The following is a 13,233-nucleotide window of genomic DNA, read 5'->3' on the forward strand; positions in this document are numbered from 1 at the left end:
GAAGATCTCACCAAAGGAAAAGCGTCACCACTGTTCCGACTGCAATAAGAGTTTTACTCACGGATATCATCTTAATAAAAGACACCAGGAAAACACACAGGAGAAAAGCCTTACCACTGCTCTAATTGTCACAAAAGCTTTGCAGGAAAGGAGAGGCTTAAACAACATAAACTAACACACAAGGAAAATAAACGTTACAGCTGTGCAAGGTGTGATAAGATTTCCTGACATGGCCAAACTAAGATCACACCTTCCAGTACATTCCGTAGAACTGGCACTCCACTGTTCTGACTGTGGAAAGTGTTTCTTAAAACAGGCAAAGTTTGAAAGACATAAAAAAATACACACTGGAAGTGTAAAAATACCATTCCTCTGCACTGACTGCGTGGAGGGTTTTACAAATTTGCAACAGTTGGGATAGCACCAGCAAATACACACTGTAGAGAAACCGTACTACTGCATTGATTGCGGGAAGTTTTGCTCTTGAAAAAACATTTAAGTGTCACAAGCAAGCACACAAGTTCAAACTCTCTGGAGAAAGAGCAGCCTCTCCCTGCTCGGAATGTGGAGATACTTTTTCTCGTTCATGTGATGACTCATGTGAGAAGGGTGCATAATAAAGAGACCTTTGCAGTGCTCCTGCTGTGGAAAAAGATTTTTCCAAAAGAACTCTCACAATACAAATGAGAATGCAACTGCTTAGTAACTTTACCACTGATCAGAATGTGGACAATGCTTCTCCCAAATGAACGACAGAAAACGCCACCAGAAGAGGCAACACTCTGGAGAGGAGACTTGATCTCTGTACTACAGTATGGAAGGCAGTCAGAGACACTCAATAAGAAATGACTACAACAAAATACAATATTGTAATATTGTCTTTATTCCAGGTTTATTTTGGTAAAATCCTTGAAATATCTTGTTTCAACAGTAAAGTTTATTTCACAAATGACTGCAGTTTTGTTGTTGTCATCATCACCCTCCTAGTTTCTACCCTGCATAAATGGTATTTGTTCATCCTTCCCTGCACCGAAAGAATCCCATAAGGCCATCCAACCTAATAGTTAAGGCTATTTCAAAGAACAAAAAGTGTAGTTAATTGTTAGAGGAAATTGTAGTTGAAATGATTAATTATGTATACATTATTGATTAGAACCATTTATTCTAATACTATTATGTTACTATTATGTTATGGTATGAAAAGTATGAGTTCTTGGTTAAGCTGTTACTGAAAATGTAAGCAGAACGAATTAACCTCTTGGGAGGTTTAAGGGGGAGAGATGATATAGCTTTTCAGACAAGATAAGAATGTTTGGGTTATGTTCCATTAGGGGAGAAAAAGTATATCTTTTAGACAGATTGGAATGTCTGTTTTATGAGGGGAGTAGAAGATCTCCAGGCCTGAGTATACTAAGCTATTGTAAGGATGGGAGAGAGTGTGAAACTGATGACGTCATTTTATGTTCTCTCTTTAAAATGTAATGTTCTTTGTATTTTGGGTCAGTACTCATCAAGAATAAATGCTGAACTTGTTTTTAAGACTGGTCTCTTGCTAATTCATGCAAATGATAAACTTACAACTTATCATGAAATAGATAAAAGTGTGAATTTGGTTTTGGCTGCAAAACACTCAGGAATTTAGAATTCCTCTATCATTAATATATGGACTTGTCTATTAGAATAAAAGTCTGACTGGACAATTAATATTAGGGATGTGATCATCACAGTGAAGAAATCATTTACATGCCAAGATTATGGAATCTTTTGGGAAATCCACACAACAAAACCCAATGTCTTGCAGTATTCAGACTCATACACATTTGCCTCAAGTTATTTGATTGTAAAGTTATTGAGATTGTAGCATCATGGCATGTAATCCTCATTTCTTACTTCTGAAAGTGCGATCAGAAGATTTGCGTTAGCTACTGACACAGTTGTGCTTTTTGAAGTGTCTTGAATCAGAAAAGCCTTTTCCACATCTCTTGCAGGAGTATGGCCTGACTCCTGTGTGCACTTGCATGTGGGTTTTGACATGATTTGCTTGTCTGAATCGTGTCCCACAGACATCACAGCTAAAAGGCTTCTCTCCCGTGTGGACTCGCTCATGTCTTTTGAGATTACCGATAAATCCAAATGTCTTCCCACAATCACTGCACTTGTGTGGTTTCTCACCTGTATGGATCAGCTCATGTATCTTAAGAGATTGTTTTGTAATAAATCTCTTTCCACAACAACCACAAGCATTGGGCTTCTCTCCAGTGTGTAATTTCTGGTGATAGTCAAAAGTAACTTTATGGAGAAAAGTCTTTCCGCATGTGGAACAAGTGTATATGTTTTCTCCTGTGTGAATTCTTCCATGTGTTTTCAGAGAACCGATGGAGCTGAAGCCCTTCAAACATATCTCACAGCTGAAGGGTTTTGGTTGATCGGTTTGTTTTTGTTGGTTGGCCTTGTTCTTTCTGGTTCTTGAGTGCCCCTCTCCATCAGCCACGTGTGATAGCTTGTGAATTCTCAGTTGATAATTGTAAAGGTAAGTCTTTCCACAAACGTCACACATAAATGGTTTTAATGCCCCATGAACTAGCATGTGAGCTTTTAAGTTGGTGGACTGAATGAATGTCTTTCCACACGCCTCACATGTGTGCGGCCTCTTCTTCGTGTGAATTCGATGGTGCCTCGTAAGGTTCTCCTTAAAGCTGAAAGTAGCTTGACATATTTCACATCTAAATGGCTTCTCCCCTGTATGAACTACCTGGTGCTCCTGCAATTCGACGGGACGCCAGAAGGTCTTGTCACACTGGGAGCATGGGTGTGGGCGTTCTGTACGTTCTGTATGTACAGATCTAATATGCGTTTTCAGGTTTTGAGATATACTGAAATTCTTTCCACACGTAGTACAGCTGTATGGTTTCTCACCTGTGTGAACTCGCTGGTGTACGTCAAGCATGTACTTTGATGCGAAACCTCGTCCACAAGTGAGGCAGGTGAACGGTTTCACCTCTGCATGAACAAACTCATGTGATTTCAGATTTGTCTTACTACGGAACTTCTTTCCGCAAACTTTGCAACTGAAAGGTTTCTCTTTTGAGTGAGTTTGCATGTGTTGAGTCAGCATACAGTTCAGGCGGAAGGTTTTCGCACAAATGTCACACTTAAAGGGCCCTTTCGGTTTATTGTGAACTGCTATATGGCGTTTCAACAGACAGTTGGCGTGGAAGGTCTTCTCACATATGTCACACTTGAAGGGTTTCCTCGGCTTGGAAATGCTCTGCTGTATTCCGTGGCTGTTTTCTGTGGATTCTGTGCCATTAGCAGTACGGCTGCTTGTTTCTCTTGCATGACTGCCTCTCCCGCTGCCTGTTTCCTCTGAAACAACAGCTCTCATAGGTTCACCCTTGGATTCAGTGTCTCTAAATGAGGGCTTTGTATTCAGTCCACGTGAGTCTCCCACAGAGAGAAGAAGAGAAGAAGTCTCTGTCGGTTTACTGTAAGCCTCTGCAGCACCTACAGATGAGAGGAATATACAGGCATTATGCTACTGGTTTGACAGCCATCTTTCAATACAACACAAAATTGTACCAGAAACAACTATACGGCTGTGTCCCAAATGGCTCCCCTATATAGTGAATAGGGTGAAGGGGTCGACTTACAGGGCTGCCCACTGGTTCCCGGAGGTTTTGGAAACCCTCCGGGCCAGTCAATCATCCAATGGGCGGCATGTTAGCCTAGTGGTTAGAGCGTTGGACTAGTAACCGAAAGGTTGCAAGTTCAAATCCCCGAGCTGACAAGGTACAAATCTGTCGTTCTGCCCCTGAACAGGCAGTTAACCCACTGTTCCTAGGACGTCAATGAAAATAAGAATTTGTTCTTAACTGACTTGCCTGGTTAAATAAAGGTAAAATTAAAAAAATATTTTAAAAATCATCCATATTATATAATAATGATGCCAATAATTTTCAATCTAGGCTAATTGATAAAAAAATATATATATATATATAAGAGTCAAATTCCTGAAGCTGTAAGTTCATCATGTAGATTATTTAACACACTGTGCCACACACTGCCTACTTTGAGCGGAATATCACCGGGCAGCGAGAGCGTGCAGCTTTCAAACAACTGGTTGTGGAGCAGCTCACAGAAGAGCGGTAGGCACAGGAAAGCAGTAGAAAATACATTTCAAGTTATGATATCTAGCCTACCAGTGAATGTGAAGGCAAGAATCGGTGGATATGCATACCTGGTATTTAAAATGTTTGGTCTGAAGTCTTGATTGAATGGTCCGAAGTGGACAGATAAATAAATAAAATGTATTGAATTTAATAAAAAAAAAAGTTTAATTGCACTAGTTTCTCATAATTCATGAATAGAAAAGATTGCATCAGTGATTTGTATTTCCTGGAACTTTCTGAAGAAGTAATGCCTGTATGTTCTTTTGCCAGTTAGCATGCCGAAACTGTCCTTTAAAAGGCTTTCCCAAAAAACCTTCCCAATTAAATGTTGACTACAAAGTAGGCCTACCTGGCAGAATGATATCATGACGATTTGTATCAGTCACGTGGGCATTTGTTTAGCAAACTTTGCAATCACATGCACACCGCAGGAGGCTGGTGAGCAGAACGGAGTGAATGAAATGGCATCAAACACATGAATTTGAGATCATTCCACTCCAGCCATTACCACATGCCCGTCCTCCCCAATTAAGGTGACACCAACCTCCTGTGATGCACACTATACATGATACAGTTGGCTACAGAAACACCGCTTGCCAAACACAAAGGTCTCTTGCCAAGGTGCACAATTGAATTAAAGGGAAACTACACCCTTCCACTATAAAATATCAAATAAAAAAGAAATCCCAGACCTCAAAAGTGGTCTATTGTTGTGGTTTAAGCATAGTTGTGTACTTGGAACAGCCAGTTTTGTTTCTTTGGGATATTACCTTCAATGACTGACGTTTTAGTTCCTGATTTCACCTCACTCCTCTCCTTCACAGGGTCGGTGCTAGAGCCTGTATTTCTCGCAGTAGTCTGGAATGGAGGAAAGTCATTATTTTAATATAAAACAGACATTTGTCAGATTTGCTAAAATCATACACAGAAGATGATCATAAGTTACAAGAACATACCTCTTCCCGTACGATGACAGTGTTTACTTGACTGACATCTCCCATGCTGAGCAATGCTGAGACCACGGTGTTTGTCTTCACATTGTTAACAGGCATCATTGGGAGATCTTAAATAACAAGCAGATAAAACTTTACATTTCCTTTGCGTTGAACGACATTGTGCTGTTGTGCATCACATCCCTTTACAAACTGGTGGAAGACAAACCATACAAACAAGCTTTCCTTTGCTATATTCAATAGACAGTGATGAGTTGCTGGGCCCACACTCACCAACTGGCTTAATTCTAAAGATCGTTCCATTGTGCAGAATATGGGTTGGTCTTTTCGGTTCTTCTCGCCCCTCACCCTTCTCAACCATCGCCTTCAGATCTTTATCCATCTGCTCCACCTTGATCTTCAGTTTCTCATTTTCATTTTGAAAAGCCGCAGAGACCTCTAGGAATAGTCTACAGATTTTACGAACAGCCTCCTTTGTCAAAAGGTGCATAATGGTGCCAACCTGTTTCTAGAGAGAGATTGGAGTATATTAGAACGAAGCCAACAAAGTTACACTCAATTTGTATTTTTTTTTTTTTTACTTTGCTCCTTTCTTTAGCTAGTTATACTTCACTGGCCCATATACTAGACTTTAAATACGACAAACATGTGTGAAACAGACAGGTGCATGTGCAAAGTGAGAACATAACATGTTTGATTTTGGGAGGGGTTAGCAACTAACAACTGGATTTAATACTTTATTGTGCACTGTTCGTCACTACAAACCCTGGTTCGATCCTGGGCTGTATCACAACCGACCATGATTGGGAGTCCCGCACAATTGGCCCAACGTCGTCCAGGTTAGGGTTTGACCGGGGTAGGCCATCATTGTAAATAAGAATTTGTTCTTAACTTACTGGCCTAGTTAAATAAAGGTTCATTAAAAAATGTGTTATTTCGTAGTTTTGATTTATTCACTATTATCCTACAATGTAGAAAATAGTACAAATAAAGAAAAACCCTGGAATGAGTAGGCGTGTCCAAACTTTTGACTGGTACTGTATGTTCGTTACAACTAGGGGAGAATTCCTTCTAAACGTAATGTTATGGCTTGGTTGATGGCTGACCCATTGGTCTGACCAGGTAATGCCAAGGAGTGTATTCATTAGTCGCAGACCGTAGCAACAAACGGTTTGTAATGGAAATGGTTTACCACCAACAGTCTTGCAACGAAAACAACAGTTTCGATTGATCAAATTTGGGTAGGTCCCTCCCCGTTTGGTTATATTTGCTTCGGTTTGGCTCCTAGAGTAAATGGTTTCCGACATGCTGCCGCTATGTCTTGGCCAATAAGAGCGTTTGAAGTGAATCAGGGAAAAACAATAACCCTACGGTAAAATGTCAAATTTGTCAACAATGCCACGATGTGTGGATAGGGATATAGCCAGCACCAATTCAAGGGATGTGGGAAGACATTTCATATGTAGTATCTAAATTATTTGTGTAGAAAATGTACCTTTTGGTTCATTTTGACAGCTTGTGGTACTGTGCAACCGCAGCAACGCATGTACGCAAATGTCTGCTTATACTAGCTGGCTTACAAAACGATAACCCATTGTTGTTGATGTTATTAAGCATGGATGGAGTGGTGATACATGTATCCAATTTAACTGCTGTTCTTATGGATTTTCTAATAGTCCTTTCACAACTGTTGAACAAATATTGTGCATTGACAATGAATGTAGTTTACATTAGCAGCCACCTAGTACTACAGGACATATACAAAAAGGCCACCACTGAACCCAGAGATTTTAACAGTCTGAGTGAACCCACTCCTAGGTTTATTGTACTAAGATACATGTATTAATCTTGACTATTGCAATTTCTTTGTACTGGCTTAATGGGGGAGTAACTTTACATCAGATTAAACTTAAACTGGTTAGCAATATTGAAAACATGGGATCATGCATTAACTACTCCAGCTTTACATTATAGTCATCAACGCTGTTTCTTTGTCCTGTAGAGAGGCGATGTACATGTTTTCATTTCAACAGCAACATGTTTTGGAAGATAAATACGTCTTTTTTCTCTCCCTTACAGACACTGTAATACATACTTCTAAATTTAAAAAATACATAGTATTGTATGAACTGAAGAGATGCCAATAATTCCTCAATAAAAATTAATATAAAAACATGAGGTTTTTTTTGTTTAAAAAAATATGTATAGGTCTTATGTTGCACTCCCCAATAAATAAATAGTTCAATGAATGTATATGTCCTTGAAACATTACATTGAAATACTGTATCATAATGGCGGACGGTGACTTCAGAACAGCACCCACTATAATATATTATTGGGCGGGACTAACCTGAATTTGTCCAATAGTCGCAAAACGTTTTCCGTTTGGAGAAATTGTAACCCCGGTTATAAGAATGATAGTCAATATTTTGCCACGGTCTTGGTCTAATGACCAACAAGATCCAAACTAACGCTTGCTTATTAAAAAATGACAATCTTTGTACGTTGCTCACCTTTTTTCCCAGGTTACTTGGTATTGGCGCCGCGATTGATTCGTTGTCCAAAAACAGTTGGCTAATTTCTGCTACTGCCGTCTCAACGATAAAAGTCATAATCGACGTTGTTTCTTTCTCGAAAATATTGCGACTGTTAAGGCTAGACATGTTGTCCCTGTTAAGTAACTTCATGCAGTAACTTTATGCAGATATTTGGCTTCGTAACCTAGCTAACGTTAGCTACTAGCTATAATCGTACACAATCGTCGCGCGACCTTTTTTTTTCGTTAAGCCTTAACAAATAACCGTCTTCTGTGTGGATTCAACGGATAAACACGATACCATTTGTCCTGTGTAAAGTTGTTTAATAAGCTTTCGCGTTTTGTAGGACAATGCTATCTGACGTGACCACGATAACAACGCGTGTGTCGTGAACAACATTATTTGCGTGAGCAACACTAGTGGAATCGGCGGTTCGCCTTCAAAATAAAAGCCCTCCATTGAAAATGATAATTGTGAAAACATGCCACAATTGGACTAGATAATGCTTAATAAGGTTGGAATGTTGTCATATAAATTCGTCGAAAGATTAATTTTAATACATTTAAATCGCACTGTGGGTGTATTATAATTCAGAACTTCATTGGGGTGGCAGGTAGCCTAGTGGTTACAGTGTTTGACTAGTAACGGAAAGGTTGCAAGATTGAATCCCCGAGCTGACAAATCTGTTGTTCTGCCCCTGAACAATGAAGTTCCTAGGCTGTTGTTGAAAATAACAGTTTGTCCTTAACTAACTTGCCTAGTTAAAAAAAAAAAAATTGGGGGCATAATTATATGCATAGCCTAGCCTATGAAATGGGGTACCAGCCTACTCTCAGTGACCCCTAGAGAAAACAACTATGTGAATTTTACACAGATATTAGCGTCGTAGCGCTTTTGCAGGACTTTGACTGTCCTTCCATTCCCAGTCGGTCTATTGTGTGTTTTGAACATTCATATTGTACTGCCTAGCTATGGATTGTGTACCCATGACATGGGGTATCAACCTACTCAATGACACCTACAGATCACAACTATGTGGAGTTTACACATTATCTGGATTGGCACTTATGATTTCTAGCTTATTATTACACAAATCATAGCAGTGGAGCATGTAGTGAAGCAGAACTTTTGTGGTCAAAACCATTTATCTTGGTTCGACAGGGCAGCGGGTTTGCAAAATGCTATCATATCACACAATTATACTATTTATAATATATTTTTTATACAGACTAGCTCAAAAATAAGTTAATTAAAAAAATTATCCAATGGATTATGAAACTTTTTGGGTAAAAAAAAAAGTGGAGGTGCAAAATCGAGCTGGCCTCGGCTTTCGACTTTGTCAATCACCACATTCTTATTGGCACACTCAATAGCCTTGGTTTCACAAATGACTGCCTAACCTGGTTTACCAACTACTTCTCAGATAGAGTTCAGTGTGTCAAATCGGAGGGCCTGTTGTCCGGACCTCTGGCAGTCTCTATGGGGGTGCCACAGGGTTAAATTCTCGGGCCGACTCTTTTCTCTGTATATATCAATGATGTCGCTCTTGCTGCTGGTGATTCTCAGATCCACCTCTACGCAGACAGCACCATTCTGTATACATCTGGCCCTTCTTTGGACGCTGTGTTAACAAACCTAAACTTTTCTTCCAGACTCACATTAAGCATCTCCAATCCCCAAAAAATCTAGAATTGGTTTCCTATTTCGCAACAAAGCCTCCTTCACTCATGCTGCCAAACATACCCTTGTAAAACTGACTCTCCTACTGATCCTTGACTTCGGCGATGTCATTTCGGCGATGTCATTTACAAATTAGCCTCCAACACTACTCAGCAAATTGGATGTAGTCTATCACAGTGCCATCCGTTTTGTCACCAAAGCCCCATATATGTACTACCCACGACTGCGACCTGTATGCTCTCGTTGGCTGGCCCTAACCTACATATTCGTTGCCAAACCCACTGGCTCCAGTTCATCTATAAGTCTTTGCTAGGTAAAGCCCCGCCTTATTTCAGCTCACTGGTCACCATAGTAACACCCACCCATACGACACGCTCCAACTAGGTATATTTCACTGGTCATCCCCAAATCCAACACCTCCTTTGGCCGCCTTTCCTTCCAGTTCTCTGCTGCCAATGACTGAAACGAATTGCAAAAATTACTGAAGCTGGAGACTTATATCTCCCTCTCTAACTTTAAGCATCAGCTGTCAGAGCAGCTTACCTATCACTGTACCTGTACACAGCCCATCTGTAAATTGCACACCCAACTACCTCATCCCCATATTGTTATTTATTTATTTTTGCTATTTTGCACCCCAGTATCTCTACTTGCACATCATCTTCTTCACATCTATCACTCCAGTGTTAATGCTAAATTGTAGTTATTTCGCCTCTATGGACTATTAATTGCCTTACCTCCCTAGTCTTACTACATTTGCACACACCGTACATACATTTTTCTATTGTGTTATTGACTGTACGTTTCTTTATCCCATGTGTAACTCTGTTGTTGGTTTTGTCGCACTGCTTTGCTTTATCTTGGCCAGATCGCAGTTGTGAGAACTTGTTCTCAACTGGCCTACCTGGTTAAAGTGTTGTGTTGTCTTTATTGTCGTGATATCTGTTTTGTCCTATATTTCAATTTGATTTATTTATTTTTAATCCCAGCCCCCACCCAGAAAGCCTTTTGCTTTTTGGTAGGCCGTCATTGTAAATAAGAATTTGTTCTGAACTGACTTGCCGAGTTAAATAAAATAAATAAAATAAAATATCATATTCCTCTCTATTATATTCCCATCTATCATATTCCTCTCTATCATGTTCCTCTCCACCCTCCATCCACTCCCCTCCCTCTTCATCCTCCTCATCTCATCTCAGTGCAGCCCCTCTCCATCGGGTCGATTTGGAATTCAACATTTAAACACTCCCCAGATTTGTGAAAAGTCAACATGTTGTGTTTATACAGTGTTGTACAGTGTGCCTTAACAAAAATCAAACAGAGTAAACATTTTTAATTTTATTTTTAAATGCTTAGTTTTTTCATTGCATGCAAAAATATCATATCCCTCCCTCCCTACTCTCTATTACCCAGTCTACTCATCCATCTTCAAGCTTTCATCCCTTCACTGCTCTTCTATCACCATCTCAGTTTCACCTCCAGCTGGCTCCCTCTTTTTCTTCTTCTCCAGTCTCTTCCTCTCCTCTCTCCTCATCTTTTCTCTCTTCTTCTCCTCCTTTTCTTGAATCTTTCTCTCCATTTCCAGGAACTCAGCTTGAGCTTTCTCTCTCTTTTTCAGCTCCTCAGAACACTTCTTCTCTTCCTTAATCTTGTCTTTCATCATGTCATTATGTATCTTCATCAGCCCCTCTAACCTCTTTTTCTCTGCCTTTTCCTTCTTTTTTCTTTCCTTCTCTCTCTTTTTCTGTTCGAACTTCTCCCTCTTCTTCTCAGCCTTCATGACCTTCTTCTGCTCTTTCATCTCTTTCTTCTCCCTCTTTTTTTGTTCCTCCTCCTTGTGTTTCATCTCCTTTCTCTCTTTCTTGTCATCTTTCAACTTCTTATTCAGTTTCTTATTTTGATCTTTTTCCTTCATCTTCAAAGACGGGATTTTCTGCATGTGGTTCATGAGCAGAAAGCCCACTCTTCCCAGGATGGTCTCTGCTCTCTCTGATGAAACCGTACCATTGGAGCACTTGGAATGGGCACAATCCGCCACACTCTTCAATCCCTCCCTCGGGCTCACCTCCTCAGTGACGCTCCTCTCTTCACTCTCATTTTCAATGCCTATCCAATAATCCTAACAGGCGACATTGACTCTAGATGTAAAATTGTTCCAATGTGGCACATTCAATACACAATTGAGTGATCAACATACAATGATGGCCTAATAACCCTAGTGAGGGGTGATGTTTTATACTATGATTAAAGAGCAGCAGGGTTGGGGTCAATTCCATTTCAATTCTGGTCAATTCAGGAAGTAGTCTAAAATTCCAATTCTCTTCAACACATTGAATTGAAATGGAACTGACCACCATCCCTGTAAAGTAGTAGGGTGAAATATGACACCCACCTTTGCCTCTTCCAGGGTCCGGGGCCTGGGTTCCTCATCCTCTGTCCTGCATATGGAGGCTCCCACTCTAACAGGCGTCTTAGTGACAACACAGATCAGAGGGGTGGGCGGCTCATCATTGCGGGTTGCCAGAGTTAAGTTAGCATCTGAGACCAGCTGGTGAGTGTGAGAGCAGATATCCACCTCCACAGTAGTGCCCCTCCCTTTCTGATCTGGCTGCTTGTGGTCCTTGTCATGGATGCATTCCAGGCTTGGAGGAAGTGCATGGACAGGGCTTTTATCACCCATCAGTTCCTCTCTCTTGACAGTGGATGCAACTGCACTTTCCTCTATGTCAACTGAGCACTCTGTGGTGTTCTCAACGATCTCTTCTGGCTGTTTGTGGTCAATATTGTGGGTGCAGGGCAGCCTTAGAGACAGTGCTGTGGGTGCAGGAGGACTATTATCAGCCAAAAACTCCTCTTGGAGGACAGTAGACAAGGAAGCGGCTGCTTCACTGGCAACTGGACACTTGTTGGTTCCCTCTACTGCCGCCCCTGGCAGTTTGTAGTCATTGTCAAAGACAGGTGGCAGGCATGGAGACAGCACTGAAGGAAGAATTCTAGCTGTCCATCGGTTCTCTCTCTTGACAGTGGCTGTACCTGCAGTGGCCTCTTTGGCAACTCGGTACTCAGTGGCTGAAACAGCAAGCTGGGAGGTTTCCGGGACATTGAATGAATTGCCAATGAGCCGCTGAGCCAGTGGTGGGAGGGAGAACGGATAGAATCTGTCCTCTTCCTTGATATTAGATATTGCCACTGGAGCATCTGAGTCCTCAGTGGTTCCCTCTACTGTCTGCTGTGGTGGAATGGAGTCATCGTTAAAGAAGTGTGGCAGGTATCGATGCAGCATTGAGGATAGATGTGTATCTGTCGACAAGTCCTCTCTTTTACCAGCAGATACATCTGCAGTGGCCTCTGTGGAAACTGGGCACTCAGCAGGGACAAAGTAGGAAAATACAATGAACCGCTGTGCATCCTGAGAGCGTATGGCCAATGGAGAGGGGGGATGTAACATGGTTGGTATAGGCCTCCGATTGGTGAAAGCCAGTGGTGGGAGGGAGTCAATACAGGGAGCCATGAACTCAGTGAGTGGACGGTTGGTCACATCTCTCACATTCTGCAGGAGAAAATAAACAGACGTGATGAAAGTGATCACATTCAGTACATACATACTTTATGAGTGAACACTATTTACTTATACATCACATATACAGTGCCTTCGGAAAGTATTCAGACCCCTTCACTTTTTCCACATTTTCTTACCTCACAGCCTTATTCTAAAATGGATTAAATCGTTTTTTTCGCTCATCAATCTACACACAATACCCCATATGGACAAAGCAAAAACAGAATCGTTTCAAATTCATTTCAAATAAAATTAATGGAAATTTACATAAGTACTTTGTTGAAGCACCTTTGGCAGTGATTACAGCATAGAATATTCTTGGGTTTTACTCTACA

The 13,233-nt window shown here is 40.8% G+C and overlaps 1 protein-coding gene across 1 annotated transcript; it reads right to left on the reverse strand.

The window, feature by feature from the left end:
• Positions 1 to 865: 865 nt before the first annotated feature.
• Positions 866 to 8,060, reverse strand: LOC115129792 (oocyte zinc finger protein XlCOF6-like). The gene is made up of 5 exons (XM_029660510.2): positions 7,636 to 8,060; positions 5,396 to 5,630; positions 5,126 to 5,232; positions 4,940 to 5,027; positions 866 to 3,504 (listed from the first exon to the last, which is right to left on the reverse strand). Exons 1-5 carry the CDS (start codon positions 7,807 to 7,809, stop codon positions 1,919 to 1,921), a joined length of 2,190 nt encoding a protein of 729 aa, XP_029516370.1. The 5' UTR covers positions 7,810 to 8,060; the 3' UTR covers positions 866 to 1,918.
• Between the last annotated feature and the right edge of the window lie 5,173 nt (positions 8,061 to 13,233).

The sequence above is a fragment of the Oncorhynchus nerka genome, linkage group LG5 (genome assembly GCF_034236695.1).
Source record: "Oncorhynchus nerka isolate Pitt River linkage group LG5, Oner_Uvic_2.0, whole genome shotgun sequence".
In the NCBI taxonomy this organism is placed as follows: Eukaryota; Metazoa; Chordata; class Actinopteri; order Salmoniformes; family Salmonidae; genus Oncorhynchus; species Oncorhynchus nerka.